A 27,921-nucleotide genomic window follows, 5' to 3' on the forward strand; every position below is an offset into this window, starting at 1 on the left:
GGAATGAAAATTGCCGACAGAGCTTTTGCATATCTTTCTGCCCAGAGGAGTATATTTGTCACCTCTGCCATTGCCACCCTGCTTTTTGTTCCACCTTGGTGGATTATGTAAGCTACTGCCGTTACATTGTCTGACTGGATCTGTATGGGACAACCTTGAAGAAGGTGTTGTACACAGCTATCAACTCCAGAATGTTTATGTGAAGGCAAGTTTCTTGACTTGACCATCTTCCTTGGAAGCTTTCTCCTTGTGTGACTGCTCCCCATCCTCGGAGACTTGCATCCGTGGTCACCATGATCCAGGCCTGAATCCCGAACCTGCGTCCCTCCAGGAGGTGAGAAATTTCTAGCCACCACAGGTGTGAAATTCTGGCTTTCGCTGACAAGATTATCTTTTGATGCATGTGGAGATGCGACCCTGGCCACTTGTCCAGTAGGTCCCACTGGAAGACCCTGGCATGGAAACGGCCATATTGTAGCGCCTCGTAAGCCGCTACCATTTTCCCCAACAGGCGAATGCACTGATGAATTGATACTGTTCTTGGTCTCAAAAGTTGTTTGACAGTGCTCTGGATCTCCTGAGCCTTTTCCACCAGTAGAAATATTCTCTGTACCTCGGTGTCCAGTATCATTCCCAAAATTGATAATCTTATTGTCGTTTCCAACAGGGATTTTGAAAAGTTGATGATCCAACCGTGCTGTTGAAGCACCTTCAGGGATAATGCTATGTTCTGGAGTAGCTTGTCCCTGGATCTCGCTTTTATGAGGAGATCGTCCAAGTATCATCTCCGCCATCACCTTGGTGAATATTCTCGGAGCCGTGGAGAGCCCGAACGGTAAGGTCTGGAATTGGTAGTGGCAATCCTGAACCGCAAACCTCAGGTATGCTTGATGTGGCGGGTAAATGGGGACATGCAAGTAAGCATCCTTGATGTCCACTGACACCAGAAATTCCTTTTCTTCCAAGCTGGGAATCACTGCTCTCAAGGATTCCATCTTGAATTTGAATCTTTTCAAATAGAGATTCAGAGATTTTAGGTTTAAAATCGGTCTGACCGAGCCATCCAGCTTCGGTACCACAAACAGGCTTGAATAAAAGCCTTGGTTCCTTTGTTCGGCAGGAACCAAGGCAATTATTTTGTCTTGACACAATTTGTGTATTGCATTCAGAACATTTGAGCTGTCTTGAGCGGAAACTGGCAAGGCTGATTTGAAAAATCGGCATGGGGGAGGTCTTGAAATTCCAACTTGTAACCTTGGGATATTATCTGTAAAATCCAAGGATCCAGATCTGGGTGAAGCCAGACCTGGCTGAAAAATAGTAGACGTGCCCCCACCCGATCGCACTCCCGCAGAGGAGCCCCAGCGTCATGATGTGGCTTTTGCAGAAGTAGTTGCTGAATTCTGCTCCTGGGAGCCTGAGGGTGTAGTAGGTTTTCTACCTTTTACTCTCCCCTTTCCTGTGAAAAAAGGGGTAGTTTTAGCCTTTTTGTACTTGTTGGGCCGAAAGGACTGCATAGTATGAGAATGATATACTTTTTTAGCCCGTGTAGCTGCCGACGGCAGAAATGCTGACTTGCCAGATGTAGTAGTTGATAGCATGGCATCTAGTTTCTCTCCAAAGAAGGCCTCACCATTGTAAGGGAGCTCCTCAATATTTCTTTTGGATTCTGCGTCAGCATTCCATTGACGGATCCAGAGCACCCTGCGGGCTGAAATCGCCATAGCAGAGGCCCGTGAGCCCAGTAAGCCTACGTCCTTCATAGCCTCAACCAAGTAACCTGCAGAGTCTTTGAATGACCTAGAATTTGCAGCATGTCATCCTTATCGACCGTGTCAATATTAACAATTAAGTTATCTGCCCACTTTTCCACTGCGTTACCTACCCACGCATAAGCATTTGTGGGCCTGAGTAGCAACATAGATGGACTTTAAAGTCGTCTCTAATTTGCGGTCAGCAGGTTCTTTTAATGAAGCTGACCTCGGGGCAGGTAAAATGATTTTCTTTGACAACCTATAGACTGAGGTGTCTATCATTGGGGGTGACTCCCACTTACGCCTATCCTCTTCAGGGAAAGGGTATGCTACCCGCAACCTTTTAGGGATAGCAAATTTCTTTTCCGGGTTAGCCCAGAATTCCTCAAAAAAGGCATTTAAGTCCTTAGACGGAGGAAAAGCCACCACCTGTTTTTTATTTAATTTAAAATAATCTTTTTCCTCAGGTGGAGGTGTTGTGTCAGGAAATTCCAACACCTCTTTTATAGCGACTATCATACATTAAATGCTTTTAGCCAGTTTGGGATCTACCCCCCTCAAATCCCCAGTGTCGACGTCAGTGTCGGAATCTGTGTCAGTGTCCCTTTGCATAATTTGGGCCAGTGACCTTTTCTGGGAACTGGAGGGGTCCCGAGTGGATGTTGTAGGTGAATCAGCAAATAAAGCATCTTCCACAGACTGTCTCCAATGCTTTGTCTGTTCTTCAGACTCAGAGAATTTCCTTGCTAGTTTAGCCATATTACTCTGCAGCTTTCTCACCCACACAGGCTCAGAACACTCTTGTTCCTCCAAAATGGGTTCCTCTGGGGAACTACTTTCTCTAGACATGATACACACATGTACAGTCACACCATTCACACACATGGGAGCTAATGGGGACAGACCTACACTAATGTCTGTCAGAGGGACCCAGAGGGAATTGCCAGTCCACACCACGCGCCCTATATGTATTACATACAATGAATATACATATATACCAAAACAGCGCTTTATATCCAATGTGAAGCCCGCAGAACTTCAATAATTTATGTGCTCCCCTCCCCTTCTATTACACCCTGGTACTTGTATCAGCGATGTTTGAGGAGAAGCAGGCTGTAGGATCAGCGCTCCGGCGTCTCTGTGAGGAAAAAATGGCGCCAAATGAGTGTTACAAGCAATTCTGAGGTGAAGCCCCACCCCCTGTAATGGCGCGGTTCAGCCACAGTAATATTTATACTGGCGGGGGTAGTGTACATCAGTGGCTAACATGTGTGTACATTTTTCCAGTGAGAGTAAGGATTTAGCATTTCCCTTTAGAGCGCGCCCCCCCCCTCCCCCCCTGCGCGCCCTTCACCCTGTGCTGAGAGACATGTTGCTGCGCAGCGTCCCACGCTGTGCTGGTACCTTTATGCCGCCATGATGACCAGAGGGCCCCTCTCTGCAGGTCTCCGGTTAATACTCACCAGCCTTCTGACTTCTGGCTCTGTTAGGGGGTGGCGGCAGTGCTGTGGGAGTGAGCAGCAGCCAGGCAAGGGCTGTGTTCAGTACCCTTCAGGAGCTAATGGTGTCCTGTCAGCGGAAGCAGAGCCATTAAACTAACTGAGAAGTTGGTTCCTACTTCCCCCCCTAAGTCCCACGAAGCAGGGAAACTTGCCAGCAGCTTCCCTGTAAAATAAAAAACCTAACAAAGTCTTTTTCAGCAAAACTCAGTAGCGCTTCACTGATGTGCAGCCAGTCTCCCGGGCACATTTTCTAAACTGAGGTCTGGAGGATGGGCATAGAGGGAGGAGCGAGTTCACACTGTTGAAAAGTCTTGAAAGTGCCGAAGGCTCCTGCGGAACCGTCTATACCCATTGGTACTAAAATGGACCCCAGCATCCCCTAGGACGTAAGAGAAACTATACAAAGTCACCAGGTGGGTGGCCTGGGGATATGTTTCCATCTCCTTCATAGGCTCCCTCACATGCTAAAAAATTAGGGTAAGAGCTAGCATAGGAGTAAAACCCCACTTGCTTATAAGAACCATGCAAGGCCGACGGATCAGTGGATGGAAATTTTTGATCTAGAAAAATATTGAATTGCAGCTGATTAAAGTATGATTAAGGGGTCAATTTATCAATATTCGTATTTGCAGTGCAAACTAGATGTGATATAAGCACCCAAAAGCTCATTGCAGGATGCAAATAAACTGCCCAGACGTATGAAGGAGCACACATAGGGACAGAGACCCTCATTCCGAGTTGTTCGCTCGCTAGCTGCTTTTAGCAGCAGTGCAAACGCTAAGCCGCCATCCTCTGGGAGTGTATCTTAGCAGAAGTGCGTACGAAAGGATCGCAGCGCAGCTACAAAAAAAGATTGTGCAGTTTCAGAGTAGCTGCAGACATACTCCTACCTTGCGATCACTTCAGACTATTTAGTTCCTGTTTTGACGTCACAAACACGCCCTGCGTTTTGCCAGCCACTCCCCCGTTTCCCCAGCCACTCCTGCGTTTTTATCTGGTACGCCTGCGTTTTTCAGCACACTCCCCAAAAATGGTCAGTTACCTCCCAGAAACACCCACTTCCTGTCACTCAACGATCAGCAGTGCGACTGAAAAGCGTCGCTCGAGCTTGTGTAAAACCGCATCGGCTTTTGTGAAAGTATGTCGCACGTGTGCAGTGCGCACCATACGCATGCGCAGAAGTGCTGATTTTTACCCTGATCGCTGCGCTTCGAACAACGGCAGCTAGCGATCAACTCGGAATGACCCCAAGAGGCTCTTGTTGTAACCCTAGTTTACCATAGATTTCAGTTAGTGTCAACTAATTATGCTTTCGAAGCTTCCACCCAATTCTCAGGTGTAGATTGACATTTTTAAGTGGACTCAAGAACACTTCAACAAGTAAGTACTGTGCCAGGCTAAGTAATATGTATATACTATAATATTCAAAATGACAATAGGTATATTAATAACCTTACTCAAGCTGATGTCAATAAGTGTATTTTACTGTGTCACTTCCACAGCTGCAAGTAAATATGGTTAGGGTCCAATGCAAGTAATGACACTAGATAAATGTAGCTGTTCCCAGTCAGTGTATTTGTTAACTCACAATTTAAACTAAATCCATACAGAATACAGTAACTCCCATAAAATGTTGTGTCGATCCAGGTGCCGGTATTCTGACCTCCGGGGATTCCATCCCCAACCCATAGATCCACCTAAACCCCACTGGACCACACCAAAAACTACAACCTAACATGAGTAATCCATCCAACATCCTACAATTATTAACCCTATCTGACCCTGACTTGTAGTTTAAAAGCCTATTCCTCTCTCCATTATCCAAAGAAAGAACAATTGATAACTGTGAGGCCAGTTCTACCTCTCTCCGACCACCAGAGAGGGCTTAGGTACAGCTGGCGGCATTGTTTGTTATCCCAGTAAATATCGTGCGTATGGTCTGTGAGATCCTCATAGCAATTGATGAATTACTAAATTGAAGACTATTTCTGCACTGTTCAGATTCCATGATTGCAACCAAGGGCACCATCTGTAATACAACCACTATAACCACACTTAAGTATGTATTCTTTAAACGGGTGGTCTTCACTTTGCCGGCGGTCGGGCTCCCGGCGACCAGCATACCGGTGTCGGAATCCCGACAGCTCTTCTCCCTCTTGGGGGTCCACGACCCCCCTGGAGGGAGAATAGATAGCGTGGCGCATGTAGCGCGCCACCGTGCCTGCAGCGTGGTTAGCGCAGTGAGCCCGCAAGGGGCTCATTTGTGCTCGTCCAGCTGCCGGTATGCCGGCGGTCAGGATACCGGCATCGGTATGCTGGTCGCCGGGAGCCCAACCGCCAGCATAACATACTACACCCCCTTTAGACTGGTACATCCAGGAGCAGTAATTAGAATCTTATCTGCCTAGAGAGATACTTGCTATGTTAATTCTTCCTTACCTTGTTTTTCTTGGATTGTGACCATCTCCTGGTCGTGTCCATGTCGCTAACAAGCCAATGGAAGTAGCTAGTGTCAATAAACAGGACTAGGGGGCAATACATATGGGTACACTGAGCTACCATATGTGCCTGGTCACTTCTCTGCCCTTTATGTTCTGAACAGAGTTAAGGAGAGGTCCACAAGGATAATAAGAAATAATGTAGGCTCCTTTTTTTTTTTTTTCATCCAGGGATGCATACCTCCCAACTGTCCCAATTGTGGCTGGGCAGTCCCGTTTTTCTGGGACTGTCTCGCTGTCCCACCCCGGATCGCAGTGTTCCATGGTGGGGGGGGGGGGGACGACAGTTCGGAGACCCTCTCTCACTCGCTGCTCTGCTTAGCAGAGCAGCGGTGAATAGACGCTGTGCGCATGCACAAAGCATCTGCTCACCGGGAGAGAGGGATATTTGGCATGCCAGCTACTCACAGAGCGCTGGACAAGCCCCCATAGCGGCAAAAACGGGGGCATGGCCCAGGATCCGTGAGGCCATGCCCCATAATTTCGGGTGAACACTGAAGGCGTGCGTCTGTGTCCCCCATCCCAACTTTCTAAAGTTGGAAGGTATGGGGATGTATATTTTGTACTGGGTTTGCTTGCGATTATACATACTTTCATATGTATTGATTTGTAAAAATAAGATTGTAGATATTTTTCAAGTCATTATGCGCCTTTTTTCAAAGTTCCAAGTGGCTTTAAGAAAGCAAACTCACTCTGGCTTCTTTTTTAAATGAATCTGTATCAGATTTTGAAGAGAAATGTAAACTAAAATGTCTTATAAAAGCCCCTCATCTAGAAGATTCCAGTTGTGATTATATCCAGTGGTGCAAGTAGAAATTTTTTCTTAGTGGTACTGATAGTAAAAATGGGCAAAGTCACGTGTCATTAGGGGGTATGGTCACAAAAAACTAGGGGAGTGTCTACATGACAATAGGGACATGGCCATGTTATGCCACACACAGTAATGCCCCTTACACATTATGCCACACACCGTAATGCTTATTACACATTATGCTACACACCGTAATGCCCATTACACATTATTCCACACACCGTATTGCCCATTTACACATTATGCCAGACACCATAATGCCCATTACACATTATGCCACACACAGTAATGCCTATTGTGAGCAGGGCCTTCCTACCTCTATGTCTTTCTGTTTTTACCCAGTTTTGTTCTATTACTGTTGTTCTAATTGTAAAGCATAACGGAATATGCTGCGCTATATAAAAAAATAAATCACATATTATACCACACACCGTAATGCCTATTACACATTATGCCCCACACTGTAACACCCATTACACATTATGCCACACACCATAATGCCCATTAAACATTATGCCACACACTGTAATGCCTTACATATTATACCACACACTGTAATGCCTATTACATATTATACCACACACTGTAATGCCTATTACATTTTATACCACACACCATAATGCCTATTACATATTATGCCACTGACACCATTTTTTCTCCCACACACACACAAATGCCTCTTATAAATTATGCCCCAGCTGTGGGCTGGTGGTACTGAGTACCACCAACATATTTCTTAATGGTACTCCGTTCCACCCCGTACCACCTTACTTTCAGCACTGATTATATTCAGGATAACTGGTTTCCAGTCAGTGTCGGACTGGGGCATGTAGGGCCCACTGGGGGAATGCAGTGGTAGGGGCCCATGTTTATGGGGGTGGCCAGTCTTTAGAGGGGGTGTGCCCAGCTGCCACATTGGTTAATCTAACCATTTTGCAAGTGTTGGTCCCCTAGATAAATATATACAGTAAATACTGTATTGCATGTTAATGTATTAGATTAGTAACAGTACAGTCTGGAACCTGATGCCTAGAGGAGGGGGTGGGCCCCCAGGCAGTAGGGCCCACTGGTGGTTTCCCCTGTACCCCTGTGGGCCAGTCCAACCCTGTTTCCAGTAAACAACTCTATGTAAGTAAATAAATAAATAAATAGTTATTGTATGTTAATATATAATTCATATGCATTATTCTACCCAACATTAATTGTTCATTTAAAGTTGGCTGGTGTTTCAGACAGCCAATCAACCATGTGTTTTTTGCCCAGACCCCAAATGCAAAAGACTGTGGAATTTTTAAGTTATTTCTTTATTGTCTAGAAAAAGCAATATTTTTTTTATTCACACCAAGTGCACTTATATTGCATCTGAGGAAAATATCAAAACAATACTTGTATAATCAATATTTCGGGAGATCTCTGTACAATTTTATAACCAGTAGAACAAGCTACACGAAATTTGTCACTGATTTATAACAGCTCCATAAGAAAGCTGTAAAGATAACATATCTGCCTAAGGAGCCTATACAGTATATAATGATCATGTTTCCTATGTATATGTGTAATTACTGTTAATTGGCCTTAATGTCCTATCTTTGCTAAGTTCTGGAAGAAAGTTATGATATATGTAGAACTCAGTACTAGAAATTGTTATGACAAACTGCAATAATATGGTTTTAAAGCAGATTTGCTTAACTGAGCACCTCGTTTAGTGATGTTACAGAGGAGTGGGGTGGGCGGTTGATGGGCAATATAGATAAAGGTTTCATTTTAAAAATGAATAAATAACATTTAAAACAGTTTCAAAACTAGAGATGAGCGGGTTCGGTTTCTCTGAATCCGAACCCGCCAGAACTTCATGTTTTTTTTCACGGGTCCGAGCGACTCGGATCTTCCCGCCTTGCTCGGTTAACCCGAGCGCGCCCGAACGTCATCATGACGCTGTCGGATTCTCGCGAGGCTCGGATTCTATCGCGAGACTCGGATTCTATATAAGGAGCCGCGCGTCGCCGCCATTTTCACACGTGCATTGAGATTGATAGGGAGAGGACGTGGCTGGCGTCCTCTCCGTTTAGAATTAGAATAGATTAGAGAGACACTTGATTTACTAATTTTGGGGAGCATTAGGAGTACTCAGTAGTGTACAGTGCAGAGTTTTGCTGATAGTGACCAGTGACCACCACTTTTATTTATAATCCGTTCTCTGCCTGAAAAAAGCGATACACAGCACACAGTGACTCAGTCACATACCATATCTGTGTGCACTGCTCAGGCTCAGGCCAGTGTGCTGCATCATCTATTATCTATATATAATATTATATATATCTGTCTGACTGCTCAGCTCACACAGCTTATAATTGTGGGGGAGACTGGGGAGCACTACTGCAGTGCCAGTTATAGGTTATAGCAGGAGCCAGGAGTACATAATATATTATATAGTGAGTGACCACCAGACACACAGTGCAGTTTATTTAATATATCCGTTCTCTGCCTGAAAAAAGCGATACACACAGTGACTCAGTCAGTCACATACCATATCTGTGTGCACTGCTCAGGCTCAGGCCAGTGTGCTGCATCATCTATATATATTATATATCTGTCTGACTGCTCAGCTCACACAGCTTATAATTGTGGGGGAGACAGGGGAGCACTACTGCAGTGCCAGTTATAGGTTATAGCAGGAGCCAGGAGTACATAATATTATATTAAAATTAAACAGTGCACACTTTTGCTGCAGGAGTGCCACTGCCAGTGTGACTAGTGACCAGTGACCTGACCACCAGTATATAATATTAGTAGTATACTATCTCTTTATCAACCAGTCTATATTAGCAGCAGACACAGTACAGTGCGGTAGTTCACGGCTGTGGCTACCTCTGTGTCGGCACTCGGCAGCCCGTCCATAATTGTATATACCACCTAACCGTGGTTTTTTTTTCTTTCTTTATACATACATACTAGTTACGAGTATACTATCTCTTTATCAACCAGTCTATATATTAGCAGCAGACACAGTACAGTGCGGTAGTTCACGGCTGTGGCTACCTCTGTGTCGGCACTCGGCAGCCCGTCCATAATTGTATATACCACCTAACCGTGGTTTTTTTTTCTTTCTTTATACATACATACTAGTTACGAGTATACTATCTCTTTATCAACCAGTCTATATATTAGCAGCAGACACAGTACAGTGCGGTAGTTCACGGCTGTGGCTACCTCTGTGTCGGCACTCGGCAGCCCGTCCATAATTGTATATACCACCTAACCGTGGTTTTTTTTTCTTTCTTTATACATACATACTAGTTACGAGTATACTATCTCTTTATCAACCAGTCTATATTAGCAGCAGACACAGTACAGTGCGGTAGTTCACGGCTGTGGCTACCTCTGTGTCGGCACTCGGCAGCCCGTCCATAATTGTATATACCACCTAACCGTGGTTTTTTTTTCTTTCTTTATACATACATACTAGTTACGAGTATACTATCTCTTTATCAACCAGTCTATATATTAGCAGCAGACACAGTACAGTGCGGTAGTTCACGGCTGTGGCTACCTCTGTGTCGGCACTCGGCAGCCCGTCCATAATTGTATATACCACCTAACCGTGGTTTTTTTTTCTTTCTTTATACATACATACTAGTTACGAGTATACTATCTCTTTATCAACCAGTCTATATATTAGCAGCAGACACAGTACAGTGCGGTAGTTCACGGCTGTGGCTACCTCTGTGTCGGCACTCGGCAGCCCGTCCATAATTGTATATACCACCTAACCGTGGTTTTTTTTTCTTTCTTTATACATACATACTAGTTACGAGTATACTATCTCTTTATCAACCAGTCTATATATTAGCAGCAGACACAGTACAGTGCGGTAGTTCACGGCTGTGGCTACCTCTGTGTCGGCACTCGGCAGCCCGTCCATAATTGTATATACCACCTAACCGTGGTTTTTTTTTCTTTCTTTATACATACATACTAGTTACGAGTATACTATCTCTTTATCAACCAGTCTATATATTAGCAGCAGACACAGTACAGTGCGGTAGTTCACGGCTGTGGCTACCTCTGTGTCGGCACTCGGCAGCCCGTCCATAATTGTATATACCACCTAACCGTGGTTTTTTTTTCTTTCTTTATACATACATACTAGTTACGAGTATACTATCTCTTTATCAACCAGTCTATATATTAGCAGCAGACACAGTACAGTGCGGTAGTTCACGGCTGTGGCTACCTCTGTGTCGGCACTCGGCAGCCCGTCCATAATTGTATATACCACCTAACCGTGGTTTTTTTTTCTTTCTTTCTTTATACATACATACTAGTTACGAGTATACTATCTCTTTATCAACCAGTCTATATTAGCAGCAGACACAGTACAGTGCGGTAGTTCACGGCTGTGGCTACCTCTGTGTCGGCACTCGGCAGCCCGTCCATAATTGTATACTAGTATCCAATCCATCCATCTCCATTGTTTACCTGAGGTGCCTTTTAGTTGTGCCTATTAAAATATGGAGAACAAAAATGTTGAGGTTCCAAAATTAGGGAAAGATCAAGATCCACTTCCACCTCGTGCTGAAGCTGCTGCCACTAGTCATGGCCGAGACGATGAAATGCCAGCAACGTCGTCTGCCAAGGCCGATGCCCAATGGCATAGTACAGAGCATGTCAAAACCAAAACACCAAATATCAGTAAAAAAAGGACTCCAAAACCTAAAATAAAATTGTCGGAGGAGAAGCGTAAACTTGCCAATATGCCATTTACCACACGGAGTGGCAAGGAACGGCTGAGGCCCTGGCCTATGTTCATGGCTAGTGGTTCAGCTTCACATGAGGATGGAAGCACTCAGCCTCTCGCTAGAAAACTGAAAAGACTCAAGCTGGCAAAAGCACCGCAAAGAACTGTGCGTTCTTTGAAATCCCAAATCCACAAGGAGAGTCCAATTGTGTCGGTTGCGATGCCTGACCTTCCCAACACTGGACGTGAAGAGCATGCGCCTTCCACCATTTGCACGCCCCCTGCAAGTGCTGGAAGGAGCACCCGCAGTCCAGTTCCTGATAGTCAGATTGAAGATGTCAGTGTTGAAGTACACCAGGATGAGGAGGATATGGGTGTTGCTGGCGCTGGGGAGGAAATTGACCAGGAGGATTCTGATGGTGAGGTGGTTTGTTTAAGTCAGGCACCCGGGGAGACACCTGTTGTCCGTGGGAGGAATATGGCCGTTGACATGCCAGGTGAAAATACCAAAAAAATCAGCTCTTCGGTGTGGAGGTATTTCACCAGAAATGCGGACAACAGGTGTCAAGCCGTGTGTTCCCTTTGTCAAGCTGTAATAAGTAGGGGTAAGGACGTTAACCACCTCGGAACATCCTCCCTTACACGTCACCTGCAGCGCATTCATAATAAGTCAGTGACAAGTTCAAAAACTTTGGGTGACAGCGGAAGCAGTCCACTGACCAGTAAATCCCTTCCTCTTGTAACCAAGCTCACGCAAACCACCCCACCAACTCCCTCAGTGTCAATTTCCTCCTTCCCCAGGAATGCCAATAGTCCTGCAGGCCATGTCACTGGCAATTCTGACGAGTCCTCTCCTGCCTGGGATTCCTCCGATGCATCCTTGCGTGTAACGCCTACTGCTGCTGGCGCTGCTGTTGTTGCCGCTGGGAGTCGATGGTCATCCCAGAGGGGAAGTCGTAAGCCCACTTGTACTACTTCCAGTAAGCAATTGACTGTTCAACAGTCCTTTGCGAGGAAGATGAAATATCACAGCAGTCATCCTACTGCAAAGCGGATAACTGAGTCCTTGACAACTATGTTGGTGTTAGACGTGCGTCCGGTATCCGCCGTTAGTTCACAGGGTACTAGACAATTTATTGAGGCAGTGTGCCCCCGTTACCAAATACCATCTAGGTTCCACTTCTCTAGGCAGGCGATACCGAGAATGTACACGGACGTCAGAAAAAGACTCACCAGTCTCCTAAAAAATGCAGTTGTACCCAATGTCCACTTAACCACGGACATGTGGACAAGTGGAGCAGGGCAGGGTCAGGACTATATGACTGTGACAGCCCACTGGGTAGATGTATGGACTCCCGCCGCAAGAACAGCAGCGGCGGCACCAGTAGCAGCATCTCGCAAACGCCAACTCTTTCCTAGGCAGGCTACGCTTTGTATCACCGCTTTCCAGAATACGCACACAGCTGAAAACCTCTTACGGCAACTGAGGAAGATCATCGCGGAATGGCTTACCCCAATTGGACTCTCCTGTGGATTTGTGGCATCGGACAACGCCAGCAATATTGTGTGTGCATTAAATCTGGGCCAATTCCAGCACGTCCCATGTTTTGCACATACCTTGAATTTGGTGGTGCAGAATTTTTTAAAAAACGACAGGGGCGTGCAAGAGATGCTGTCGGTGGCCAGAAGAATTGCGGGACACTTTCGGCGTACAGGCACCACGTACAGAAAACTGGAGCACCACCAAAAACTACTGAACCTGCCCTGCCATCATCTGAAGCAAGAAGTGGTAACGAGGTGGAATTCAACCCTCTATATGCTTCAGAGGTTGGAGGAGCAGCAAAAGGCCATTCAAGCCTATACAATTGAGCACGATATAGTAGGTGGAATGCACCTGTCTCAAGTGCAGTGGAGAATGATTTCAACGTTGTGCAAGGTTCTGATGCCCTTTGAACTTGCCACACGTGAAGTCAGTTCAGACACTGCCAGCCTGAGTCAGGTCATTCCCCTCATCAGGCTTTTGCAGAAGAAGCTGGAGGCATTGAAGAAAGAGCTAAAAGGGAGCGATTCCGCTAGGCATGTGGGACTTGTGGATGCAGCCCTTAATTCGCTTAACAAGGATTCACGGGTGGTCAATCTGTTGAAATCAGAGCACTACATTTTGGCCACCGTGCTCGATCCTAGATTTAAAGCCTACCTTGGATCTCTCTTTCCGGCAGACACAGGTCTGCTGGGGTTGAAAGACCTGCTGGTGACAAAATTGTCAAGTCAAGCGGAACGCGACCTGTCAACATCTCCTCCTTCACATTCTCCCGCAACTGGGGGTGCGAGGAAAAGGCTCAGAATTCCGAGCCCACCCGCTGGCGGTGATGCAGGGCAGTCTGGAGCGACTGCTGATGCTGACATCTGGTCCGGACTGAAGGACCTGACAACGATTACGGACATGTCGTCTACTGTCACTGCATATGATTCTCTCAACATTGATAGAATGGTGGAGGATTATATGAGTGACCGCATCCAAGTAGGCACGTCACACAGTCCGTACTTATACTGGCAGGAAAAAGAGGCAATTTGGAGGCCCTTGCACAAACTGGCTTTATTCTACCTAAGTTGCCCTCCCACAAGTGTGTACTCCGAAAGAGTGTTTAGTGCCGCCGCTCACCTTGTCAGCAATCGGCGTACGAGGTTACATCCAGAAAATGTGGAGAAGATGATGTTCATTAAAATGAATTATAATCAATTCCTCCGCGGAGACATTGACCAGCAGCAATTGCCTCCACAAAGTACACAGGGAGCTGAGATGGTGGATTCCAGTGGGGACGAATTGATAATCTGTGAGGAGGGGGATGTACACGGTGATATATCGGAGGGTGAAGATGAGGTGGACATCTTGCCTCTGTAGAGCCAGTTTGTGCAAGGAGAGATTAATTGCTTCTTTTTTGGGGGGGGTCCAAACCAACCCGTCATATCAGTCACAGTCGTGTGGCAGACCCTGTCACTGAAATGATGGGTTGGTTAAAGTGTGCATGTCCTGTTTTGTTTATACAACATAAGGGTGGGTGGGAGGGCCCAAGGACAATTCCATCTTGCACCTCTTTTTTCTTTTCTTTTTCTTTGCATCATGTGCTGATTGGGGAGGGTTTTTTTGGAAGGGACATCCTGCGTGACACTGCAGTGCCACTCCTAGATGGGCCCGGTGTTTGTGTCGGCCACTAGGGTCGCTAATCTTACTCACACAGTCAGCTACCTCATTGCGCCTCTTTTTTTCTTTGCGTCATGTGCTGTTTGGGGAGGGTTTTTTGGAAGGGACATCCTGCGTGACACTGCAGTGCCACTCCTAGATGGGCCCGGTGTTTGTGTCGGCCACTAGGGTCGCTAATCTTACTCACACAGCTACCTCATTGCGCCTCTTTTTTTCTTTGCGTCATGTGCTGTTTGGGGAGGTTTTTTTGGAAGGGACATCCTGCGTGACACTGCAGTGCCACTCCTAGATGGGCCCGGTGTTTGTGTCGGCCACTAGGGTCGCTAATCTTACTCACACAGCTACCTCATTGCGCCTCTTTTTTTCTTTGCGTCATGTGCTGTTTGGGGAGGGTTTTTTGGAAGGGACATCCTGCGTGACACTGCAGTGCCACTCCTAGATGGGCCCGGTGTTTGTGTCGGCCACTAGGGTCGCTAATCTTACTCACACAGCTACCTCATTGCGCCTCTTTTTTTCTTTGCGTCATGTGCTGTTTGGGGAGGGTTTTTTGGAAGGGACATCCTGCGTGACACTGCAGTGCCACTCCTAGATGGGCCCGGTGTTTGTGTCGGCCACTAGGGTCGCTAATCTTACTCACACAGCTACCTCATTGCGCCTCTTTTTTTCTTTGCGTCATGTGCTGTTTGGGGAGGGTTTTTTGGAAGGGCCATCCTGCGTGACACTGCAGTGCCACTCCTAGATGGGCCCGGTGTTTGTGTCGGCCACTAGGGTCGCTAATCTTACTCACACAGCTACCTCATTGCGCCTCTTTTTTTCTTTGCGTCATGTGCTGTTTGGGGAGGGTTTTTTGGAAGGGCCATCCTGCGTGACACTGCAGTGCCACTCCTAGATGGGCCCGGTGTTTGTGTCGGCCACTAGGGTCGCTAATCTTACTCACACAGTCAGCTACCTCATTGCGCCTCTTTTTTTCTTTGCGTCATGTGCTGTTTGGGGAGGGTTTTTTGGAAGGGACATCCTGCGTGACACTGCAGTGCCACTCCTAGATGGGCCCGGTGTTTGTGTCGGCCACTAGGGTCGCTAATCTTACTCACACAGCTACCTCATTGCGCCTCTTTTTTTCTTTGCGTCATGTGCTGTTTGGGGAGGGTTTTTTGGAAGGGCCATCCTGCGTGACACTGCAGTGCCACTCCTAGATGGGCCCGGTGTTTGTGTCGGCCACTAGGGTCGCTAATCTTACTCACACAGCTACCTCATTGCGCCTCTTTTTTTCTTTGCGTCATGTGCTGTTTGGGGAGGGTTTTTTGGAAGGGCCATCCTGCGTGACACTGCAGTGCCACTCCTAGATGGGCCCGGTGTTTGTGTCGGCCACTAGGGTCGCTAATCTTACTCACACAGCTACCTCATTGCGCCTCTTTTTTTCTTTGCGTCATGTGCTGTTTGGGGAGGGTTTTTTGGAAGGGCCATCCTGCGTGACACTGCAGTGCCACTCCTAGATGGGCCCGGTGTTTGTGTCGGCCACTAGGGTCGCTTATCTTACTCACACAGCGACCTCGGTGCAAATTTTAGGACTAAAAATAATATTGTGAGGTGTGAGGTATTCAGAATAGACTGAAAATGAGTGTAAATTATGGTTTTTGAGGTTAATAATACTTTGGGATCAAAATGACCCCCAAATTCTATGATTTAAGCTGTTTTTTAGTGTTTTTTGAAAAAAACACCCGAATCCAAAACACACCCGAATCCGACAAAAAAAATTCGGTGAGGTTTTGCCAAAACGCGTTCGAACCCAAAACACGGCCGCGGAACCGAACCCAAAACCAAAACACAAAACCCGAAAAATTTCAGGCGCTCATCTCTATTCAAAACTGGAATTACCTGTGGTTTAGGCTTTCTACTAATGATTTGTCCATACACTCTGATAATATCCAGTGAGCACATTACTCAAAGAAAATATGAGTGTGTAATTTCTGATTTTATTGTTTCATTTGTTATTTGCTTATTGTGACTTTTGTCATTTTGATCTCTTTCTCATAATATTCTGTCTGTCAAATATATATCATGTCAGATTTATTTGTGTCAGTTATTTTTCATATTAATATGAAACCGTACAGATTAAATTAGGCTATGATCCCATTTTGGAATCAGTCAGAATCTAACAGTAGGTATGAGCTCTTGAACTGAATCTTAATAGTGACAGAACCTTGGTTTAATGTGACAGTGAGATATACTTTTATGGAATTTTACACATTTTTAGACAGACCAGGCAGTTTTCTTAAGATTCATTATTTCACACCCACATGTCATGTATGCTTAGGTGGGTATGGTTGTGAAAACCTATACAGAAATGAGGAATAAGGGTTGGAGTCATAATATTGTCATTCTGAATGTTAACATCGGGAGAATGTTGACACATACAGTAATTGGAGGAATTTCAATTGTGCTGAAATATTTTCTGGAGAAAAAAATAGACCTTACCGTGATTTTTTGCCCAATGTTTTTATCAGGCAATTCAATTGAAGCCCTTTTTTTTACCCAAACACTGACCCGTTTTGGGCGAAAACACATAGGTTCTGGGATAAGTTCTAAGACCTATGCGTTTTCATGATCACGGCCACGAAAACAGGTCACCTAGCAGGAATTTTTTTCAGGACCTCAGCGGGTTTAAAAAAAAATCTCCCATAAGTGCCAGCGTTAGAACTAATTGAATGGCCCCAGGGGGATCAATTATTCATTGTATATAACCGCAGCTAATTGAATTACCCCCATAATGTCAACATTGCCACAATGTTGGCAGTCATTTTAGGGTTAGCCTGCCATAATGGTTTGAGCAAGGCTCAAATCCACTGAAAACGTCATACGGACAATCAGGTGTATTTAATTCAAGTCGGATTTCACGACTTGTCGGATTAATGGGAGTTTCCGACAATTCAAGGTTGAATCCAGATTCGACCTATTCAATCAGGCTCCCGTTTATCCGACAAGTCAGAAAATCCGATTTGTCGGAAAGCACGTGGATCGGCGGATTAGCCGCGGATCTACGTGCCTTTGTCGGAAACGCAGCCAAATCCAACAGGTTTTGGTCCTGTTTCTGACAATCTCAATTTGACTTTAAAATAAGTCGGTTTGAAGAGATGAGACGGGGAGCCGGGTCATGTTTTGAGGGGTGTGCGGACGAGACGGCGGGCGGGTGAGGAGAACAGGAGAGGAGATGGAGCGGGAACGGGTGAGGGTTATGAGGAGCTGAGAGGAGGAGCCAGGTGCCAGAGCCAGGACCTCGCTTGCTGGAGTCGGGTGCCGTGAGGTCTAGCAGCGCCGCCCCATCCACCTGCTACGCTGCTGCAGCCGTAGCGTTCCCTGCTATCCCCGCCGATGACCGGAGGGCACCTGTCTGTGTCCTTTCAGACATGTCAATCCGACTTTAAAAAAAGTCGGACTGGCATTGCCGTTCATTGATTAGTGCTTTGTCGGATCCTTTCCGACAATACTTGCTGGAAAGGATCTGAATTGAATTGAATATACCCCAATGTTGACATTGTAGTGGAGACACTCTGAATGCTGATATTTTGTACCACACCCAGAATAAAAAATGATGGGCGTTCTGACTACTCGGTTACTCCAGAAAGTCCACCATGTTTCTCAGCTACCAAGCACAGGACAGCCATGACACAGCACGGTATACGCCTATTTTTTGAAACATGATGTTTTAATGTTGTCAGAATACTGTGATACCATCCTATTACAGTTGCCTTGTCATTGTAAAGTGATATAATTTGTAATGTTTCTCAGGATATGGGTACAGCACAATAGCCGTGCTGCTTCTGACACTGGGATCCATGCTTGGTGCTACTCTTATCATCTTCAGTTCTTGTGAGGAGAGCTACAAACTCATCTTACAGCTGTTTGTGGGACTGGCTGTCGGGACTCTCTCTGGTGATGCCTTGCTGCACCTTATTCCTCAGGTAACGCCAGTTTTATAAAATGCTTGAAATTAGTTACTTTATTCATGGAGGCCAGTCACCTGATTGGAGGTGTAGAGACACCTGAAAAACAATTAAACAATGAGAAACGCACAGAGCACACAGGCCTGGTACCGACTGGTACATGGTAGACTAAATGCATTGTCCTCAAATTAGGCTATATATAATTAAATTCATGGATAATAATCTAATTATCATAAATAATGGATTTAGGGCCCGATTCAGCATGGGTTGTAGTTGTGTGAAAAATCACACCGACATGCGTGGGAGACGCCCGGAACAGGGAAAGTCTGCACCGCATGCCGGATCCTCCCCCCCTGCTAACAAGCAACCGCTTCGCTAAGCAGTGAAGCGCTGATATGATAAGGGCACCCCCTTAGTCTGCATAGGCAGATGGAGGGCCACCATCTTTTGGGTCGCAGCGGCTGCATGTGATGTCATGCAGCAGCTGCGGACCACCCCACAAATGGTCTGGACACATCTGCGTTGTCTGGTCCGCGCCGCATTTTATGGGCGTCGATGCACCATACCCGCCCCCCGGGAGAAGGCAGTTTAAGACCTTGCACGTGTGTGCACTGGCGTGCGCACATGCGCTGAAGTGCTAAAATCTGCAAAAAGCGACTTTAGCACACTGGGGTCATCACCAGAGTACTGTCATTACAGGCACTCATTGTAGGGTGAGGCTCACTGTATTGCATTGCAAAATATTAATCCATTCCTAGCTGCCACAAGTGTAGCTTATCACCAGTGCCGGAATAACTGTTCCCCTGCGTGTGAGGGGACCCAGGGCAGTCCCTACACACAGGGAGCTCCCACATATAGCTACTTCACCACGGTGTAGCACTGTGGCATATGTGAACTGGGGTTTCTTTATGGCGTAATGTGTACTGGGGGCACTACTGTGTGGTGCTCTGAATATTTACACATCAAACTTTCCAATACCATCTTCAGCATGTCCTATTGACAATTTTATTGGTGGGGGACCCCACAAGCCTTAATACAGCCCTGGTTATCACAAATATGTATCACTGAAGTTCCTTCAGAAGACTCCGGGGGAACAGAGTTACAGCTCCCACAAGTTTCCCCCTTGGTACGGGTAGCAGGCAGAACCACCCTTCTTTTTACCAAATGGGTGGAGAGAGTACAGTAGTGGGGGATGTACAGTAAGCTGTGGGTGAAAGATTGGAGAATATAGAATTGTTAGAGGAAAAGTAAATGTCCAAGACAAGTCAGTAAACTGCTAATCCTTAAACAAGGCAATGCTGTCAGTTAGGGGCTGTAATAGGATGTACTGTGGCACCTCAGCCCTGATTATTGCACTTTGAAAGATTACAATGTTATGCATTAGAGTTCCTGCAACCAATTACACCTGTGTTTGTGGTTCGTGCAGAGCTGCCATCTATCATGTATCACTGATATGGTATTGAGTTCTTATAGCAATATACTGCTCAAATATTCTTGTCTGAAGTTCCCATACATGCAACTAAAGAGCTATTGTTAAATTAATTACAATTTCATTTTGGAGCCTTTTCCTCTCCCATGAAATTGTCCAATTTCTCTGGGAGGTCAGAGGTGCAAGAAAATTAATGGCATCCTATACTTTTAATTGCACTCATTTTACACCATCCACCATTGTGGTGGAAAAGAACATTTCTAGGTGCACTTAGCCCAATGTAATAAAAACTTTCAAATACACAAAATTCCTCAAGTTCTGAACACTATTAAGATAAACCAAGCAGTATAGCTGAAAGTAATGATGGACATGGTCAAAAAATAAAAGTAGGAATTACACTTATTATTTTGTCCCACCATGACAATTTTCAGTTAAAACCATAAACCTAAACTAGTTGCAAACTGACAATCTAGAAGTAGCGCCAAGGGCTACAAAGTGAGTGTGGAGCATTAAATTCTCTTGGCGGACAAATTGCATCAAGTGTAATGAAAGAAGTGCAGGTGTATATTTTGGAGGTTCATAAATCAGTCTTTATAACCATGCTTTCAATTGAATATAATCTTACCACTAGAAAGAGTTGCATCATACGTATATGTTTGCAGTCACACACTAGCTGTGTCAGAAAAGACCTCTCCTTGGGTGAACGTTGACCATTCCTACAGAGGGTCACATGCTGTAAGGGTAGCAATGCATCATGGGAAGGCTGGTTTTAGGACTTACTTAATTTATCAATTTTGAAAGGGAAACTCAACCATACAAACTAATTTAAAAATAGGGATGAGCGGGTTCAGTTCCCTGAGAACCAAACCCGCCCGAACTTGGGTATCCGAGGCCAGATCAGAGTTAGGCTTGGTTTTTCACACCTAACTCAGGTCCAAAAACGAGGCAAAACGTCATCATCCCGCTGTCAGATCTCGCGGGGTTTAGATTCTATATATAGTCCCGGTGATCGGCGCCATCTTCACTCCGGACTTGGAGAGGGCACAGTAAGGACGTGTTTCTTCTGTGCTGTAATCGGATAGGCAGGTTAGGGAAGGGGGGCAGGAGAGAGCAGAGGGGTTGCAGCAGGAGAGATGAGTTACAGTAAGCTGGGGTGCTGCTTGTGTAGGTGTGCCGTGACTGTCACTGTGTTAGGGTTCTGCATAGTAGAGAGTGCACTGCATATAGCATACTGTGGCTGTGTATAGGACCAGGTGTTGTTCTCTGTCTAAGGGGCTGTGTACTGCCATACACTACTGCTATATATCCTCTGTATGTGATCCAAAGCAAAAAAATCTATTTCTATTGGTGCGTCACTCTGACTGACTACTACTACTGTGGCTGCCGTACACTATTGCTATATTTCCTCTGTGTGTGATCCAGAGCTAAAAATATATTTCTATTATGTATTTGAAAGGGGTGCTCTGTCTGCTGTATCTGAAAGGGATGATCTGTCCATCCATCCAGGGCTCCACCACAGTGTAAAATGAAAATAATAAAAGCTAAAAACCAAAAACCTAAAATTCTAATTATAAAAAAAAATTTTTGTTTGTGCTGTACCCCAGTGTGCTATACAATTTTTATTTTATTTTCATAAGTACTGTGACACTACCGGTCAGACCTCAGTATATTATTTCCTACTCATAAACGCATTGTGCGACGCTGTCGGTTTAGTCAACCACAGTGTGTAATTATTATATATATTTCTGATTCATTTGTGAGACACTGTAACCGCCGGTGTGTGATATACAAAATACTTCTACATATATAATATTTTGTGCTGTGTCATCCCATTATACATCCAGGGACTGCAGCTGCTCCATCCATCTAGGGGTGTTCAGTCAGTTAACCCAATATAAATGACATCTTTTTTTTTATATTTTGTGCTGTATCCTCCCAGAATACATCCAGGCATGCTCTGTCCATTTCAGGGTGTGGTGTCTGTCGCTCATATTCATATTATAACTTATTGTCCTATTTTCATAAGTCTTCTTATCACCACATTGTAATTAATTCAAATTAATACTATTTATAATAATTATAAATTAGATAAATTTAATTTAAAGGAATATCAATAAACTCTCCACACTCATATAGTGAACTTTCTGCAAATCAAAGATATCTTGGAGGAAATTAAGAATTTGATTCTAAATAAATTAAATTAAAATAAATTTAAATTAAAATACATTTAAAATAAATTAAATAAATTACATTTAATATAGTCTTTTTTTTCTTCTTTACCTTAATTATCTGTGAATTGTGAACTGAAATCTTGAGCCTTGCCTAATGCATCTTCTTTAAATACATTCTTTTTTATATATATATTTTGTCCTCCCAGTATATACATCCAAAGGCTGCTGCTGCTCCATCCAGCTACCTCGGTCCAACCTTTTGGCCTAAACTAGATAAAAATATTGTGAGCTGTGAGGTGTTCAGAATAGTCTGGAAATGAGTGGAAATAAAAAAGTTAAGGTTAATAATACTGTAGAAACAAAAACACCCCCAAATTCTGTTATTTTAACTGTTTTGATTTTTTTGAAAAAAAAAATCCAAATCCAAAACCCGCAAGGGTGGTTTTGGCAAAACCAATCTAGTTACAAAACACGAAGGAGATCCAGATCCAAAACCAAAACACAAAACCCAAAACCCGAAAAATGGCCCGGTGCGCACCCTTAATTAAAACCAATACTCTTAATTAATGAGATGGTCTGATATAAAGATTATAGACTTGAAATGTATGTTCATATTCTTAATACTTTTTTCCTTGCACAATTTTCTAGGTTCTAGGTATCCATGAAAATATTTCCCATGACCATCATGGACAAGATGGAGAACTGTACTTAGAAGAAAAACAATATTTATGGAAGATAATGGGGATGATTGGCGGCATTCATGGGTTTTTCCTCATCAACAAGCTTTGCTTTCTTCTTGTTTCGTCCACAAGACAGGTTTGGATATTTTTATTGCTTTTTGTAATATATATATATATATATATATATATATATATATATATATATATATATATATATATATATATATATATAATATCCAATTGTCCGGCACTCCCTCCCGGATAAGCATTATTCTTGCTGCGGTGCCATCTTAAGCTTATTGTAGTATATGCAAATAAGCGGCACTCACCAGGCTTCTTATAAAATTAAAACGGTCCTTTATTAGATCCTACGTTTCGGGGATACCCCCGTCGTCAGGGACAGCATGAACATAATCACATAGTGCCAAAAAACATACATTTATACCCACCCCCAAACGCAATCAAGCAGTCTTACCTGTCCCACCTGGAGGACGCCAGCCTTCTGCATCACGGGTCTTCCCGCCGGTCACACATCCTCGCACGGACGAACGGAGCCCATGACGTCATCAGGCGGCGCCCTCTGGCGCAGACGGCACACTCTGCGTGGTTGCTATGCAACATACAAACAATCCATGTTAAAAACCAAGTAACAGCAAATGACACTTTAAAATATACAATGTATCCGATTAGTTATATTAACAGTGCCAACAGCAATAACAACTATAATATCACAATTGTCACCACACAAGTCCCCACTATTGATGGATCACTGACACCTGAAATAAAATTAAAGAAAGCATTGTAAGCCGAGGCTCTCATTTAACCCCCGAGGTGCTATTGTATCTAAAACAAAAATCCACCTGCATTCCTTTTGCTTCAAACGTAGGATCTAATAAAGGACCGTTTTAATTTTATAAGAAGCCTGGTGAGTGCCGCTTATTTGTATATATATATTTTATATATATATATATATATATATATATATATATATATATATATATATATATATATCTATATCACATCACAATATTCAGGCAGCACACCTTTCAAGAAGATAATGATACCGGTGCCAGCTTCAGATCCTCCCCAGCAAGGAGTTCCATACAGCAGCAATTTGGAAGCGGCACCCGGATAAATTAACTCACGATAATGCAGGCATGAATAACTGCAACGTTTCGATGTATTTTATTATCACATCATCATCAGGCATATAACAGTAAAACCAAGCTCACCTTATATCCCCACCGAGTGACACACGCCGCCAGCAGTGTCCGGAACAGGAAGCATGGCGCCCACAAATGACGTCATCATGCCCAGTCCGTAGCCCTGGTAACCGGCACTAATAAAAACATATAGTGAAATGGCAGAGGATCAACGGACAAATATACAAGATACCAATCAGACTAAGAAATAATCTAGAAACAGTAGAGATAAAGCGCCAATAGTGAATAAATATTAAGTATATAAATATAATGATCTTTATATAAATGCATGGAGACCCAAAGTATCATTTAAACCACGAGGTACTAGTGTACCTAATCTATGAATCCAACCTGACTCGCACTTAAGTAATTTAAGTGAGCGATTACCGCCCCTTAAAGACGCAGGCACATGATCAATAATCATGTATTGTAGATTGGCCATACTATGTTCTGCTTCTACCAAGTGCCGTGCAACTGGCTGATTGCTACTGCCAGCTTCCAACGCAGCCCGAATGGTGGAACGATGCCCAGCCATTCGTTCGCGTAACGTATTGTCGGTCTTGCCGACATAATAAAGTCAGCAAGGACATTTAATGAACTAGATAATGAATTTGGTGGTACATGTAACTTTGTGTCTAATGTAGAACCTTTTGCCACTGAATGGATGACAGAAACTGTCACCAGCAATAAGATATCTACATGTAACACAATTAATACATTTGTAGCATCCATTACGTCGACTAAGGAAATGTTGAGTAGAGGAAACATTAGACATGTTAGTGATGTCAGTTTTAAACACCCAATCACGAATATTCTGCCCTCTAGTATAACAAGGCATAAGTGTCTTATCTTGCAAATTTAGATCTCCATCAGTACTCACAATCGGCCATAGTTGTCTAGAGGAAGATTTAATAGCCCCACTGGAAGTATTAAAATGTTTAACCCAGGGCATACGATTTTCTTGGCTATTTTTCTTAACAGATTGCAGCAAGATGTCCCTAGACTTGGATAATGCTTTTTCTTTAGCTAACAACAGGGTAGATAGAGAATATCCCCCAACTAAAAACTTGTCAATCATCTTATTAATTTGACACATAGCATCCTCCCTATTACTGCAAATTCTACATGCCCTTAAAAACTGAGAATATGGGAGACCATATTTCAGTGGTTTAGGGTGAAAACTACTAGAATGTAATAGCGTGTTTCAGTCAATTATTTTTGTATACAGATCGGTCGTAATCATCTGATTATCCAATCTAATCAACACATCAAGAAAGTTCATAGAACAAATTACTGATATCATATGTAAATTTAATGGGACAATTGGATTGGTTGTGATCACTAATGAAAGATACCAATTCTGTCTCTGAGCCAGACCATATCATAAATAAATAGTCAATATATCTGACGTAAAAGAATATATTCTCAGAGATAGTTCTATTGGAAAAAAAGAGGTCACGCTCAGCTTGGAACATGTATGAATTGGCATACGATGGGACTACATTGGACCCCATCGCACAACCGGAAGTCTGCAAATAAAAATTACCATCAAAAATAAAATAAATTGCAGGTCAATATCATTTCAAGAAGATCACAAACCAAATCAATATCAGGTCCCACATAAAGCGGGTTGTTACTCAATAGTCGACGTACAGCATGAATACCATCATTATTAGGAATCACAGTGTATAAGCTTGACACATCAAGACTACACAACAGACAATTAGGAGGTACCCTGCCGACAGATGCAAGCTTATTCAAGAAACTGGTAGTGTTAAGTAAATAGTTTGGATGTCCTAAAATACATGGCTGTAATAAACCATCCAGATAAATAGAGCAATTCTGAAAAAGATTCAAGAGCCGCTATAATGGGGCACCCAGGAGGGCACACAAGATCCTTATGTATTTTTGGCAAGGAATATAAAAGTGGTGTAACCGGCCATTTAGGTATTAAAGCGTCACATAAACGCTGAGATATAAGCCCATCACTAACAGCTCGTGATAATCTATCAAAGACAATCTTATCTCTAGTTCATATGTGCGCCCCAATAAAACAAATGACAAATGAGAATGAAATATACTCCCCTGTTTTAACACACTTCTCTTCAAAACTCCATTTTTCTTCAAGAGTGATGTTTATAACATAAAAGGAAAGATAAAATATAGAAATCCTTGTGTAGTACTGTTTAGGTATAATTGCACGTTCAGAGATGGACAGCAAGTCACCACACCAATAGTGATATATAAATTTGTATCAGGGTTTTAACCCCCTAAATCCAACCAACTCTTGTGGTGACAACTGTCCATATGAATATATGTAGCAGAGTCTGTGGGCTTGTGATATGTTTTTGTTTCCAATTTACCTTCTTTAATATAGATGGTAATATCTAGGAAATTTATGCAGGAGTCACTAATATCAAAAGTAAGTTTAATGTTTTGGGTATTAGTATTTAAAAATGAACAGAAAGTCCTAGACTTTCCCTCAAACCCCTCCAGATGAACAAAATATCATCTATATAACGCGACCATGACACCAGGTTCGCCCCCAGGCTCTCATTCTGCCAAACATATGTCTCCTCCCAGAGCCCCATAAATATGTTTGCATAACTGGGGGGCGAACCTTGTGCCCATGGCTGTGCCTGTACTCTGAATGTAAAAATTTCCCTTAAAAAGGAAATAATTATGATCCAAAATAAACATTATCCCTTCAATGAGGAAATCCTGCAGAGTTTGATCCATATTGGATCTGGACAAAAAGGTTTTTACTGCTTCAATCCCATGAGAATGTGAAATAATGGTGTAAAGCGAGCTGACATCCGCGCTCACCAAAAAATAACCTTCTTCCCATGAGATGGAATTTAATAGATTCAAAATATCTCTTGTATCCTTCAAATGGGACCTATTGGTAAGAACCAATGGTTGGAGATGATAATCAATCAGCTTGGACAAATTAGCAGTTATAGAGTCCACTCCAGAGACTATCGGTCTCCCTGGTGGACACACAGGGTCCTTATGAACTTTAGGTAGGACATATATGACCGGTACCTGTGGTTTTTCAACAATAATGAATTTAGCCTCCTTCTCACTTATGGTCCCATTTGAACGGTACATATCTATGATAATTCTGAGTTGTGTTTGAAAAGTATCTGTGGGGTCATTCTTTAACTTTCTATACACTGTTGTGTCATTTAATTGTCTCATTACCTCCTGTTCATATTTTTTCACATCTATGAGTACGACCCCTCCAACCTTATCTGTGGGTTTTAGAATGATGGTGTCATTCTTTTTCAACTCTTTTAAAGCTGCTCTTTCCTTCACTGTAAGATTAAATTTAATCCTTTTCTTACTAATTTCCTTGATATCTTCTAATATCTGTGCTGAAAAGGTTTCCAAAAAACTGCCTTTAACATGGGAGGGGAAAAAAATAACTGACTTCGGTCTAAATGGGGTGTCCACCACACCTCCTCAATTGCAGCCGATTCCCCATTTTGCTCTTTGTTCAAGAAAAATTTCTTAACAGTCAATTTTCTTATATATTTCTGTACATCAATATAAAAAGTTAAGGAAATTTTTTAATAAAGTGTTTTATACTTTCCAAAACCGGTATATTCTCTCACTTTACATTGAGGATTTATCCTGGAAGCTGAATGTGAATTTCAAAAAGGGAATAAAGACCTACCTGTTTTGCATTACATACAAGGCTCAGTCTGTGAGTGTTTTGGTGAAGGGGATATCCCCTGCCTCTTATTTTCTCTTTGTGATGGAGTTATGAGGATGAAGTGTTTTTCACGCTTTACACAAGTTATCATTTTGTGAGTTCTTTGCTGAAGGGGGCATCCCCTGAGATTTATGGTGACGGTGTTTCATCAATGAATGATCCTTTATGCCTCTCCTTTTCCTCACAATTGTGAGTGGTTGGATTTAGGGGATTAAAACCCCAATACAAATTTATATATCACTATTGGTGTGGTGACGTGCTGTCCATCTCTGAAC

The 27,921-nt window shown here is 43.5% G+C and overlaps 1 protein-coding gene across 1 annotated transcript in view; it reads left to right on the forward strand.

Annotated features, from left to right (window-relative positions):
- SLC39A12 (solute carrier family 39 member 12) overlaps positions 1-27,921 on the forward strand; it is a 164,004-nt gene that overhangs the window by 44,207 nt on the left and 91,876 nt on the right. Inside the window, exons 6-7 of the mRNA XM_063921542.1 lie at positions 18,292-18,464; positions 22,695-22,862. Of these exons, the coding sequence (XP_063777612.1) occupies positions 18,292-18,464; positions 22,695-22,862 (341 nt within the window). The remainder of the gene's footprint in view (positions 1-18,291; positions 18,465-22,694; positions 22,863-27,921) is intronic.

Source organism: Pseudophryne corroboree, chromosome 5 (genome assembly GCF_028390025.1).
Source record: "Pseudophryne corroboree isolate aPseCor3 chromosome 5, aPseCor3.hap2, whole genome shotgun sequence".
Classification (NCBI taxonomy): Eukaryota; Metazoa; Chordata; class Amphibia; order Anura; family Myobatrachidae; genus Pseudophryne; species Pseudophryne corroboree.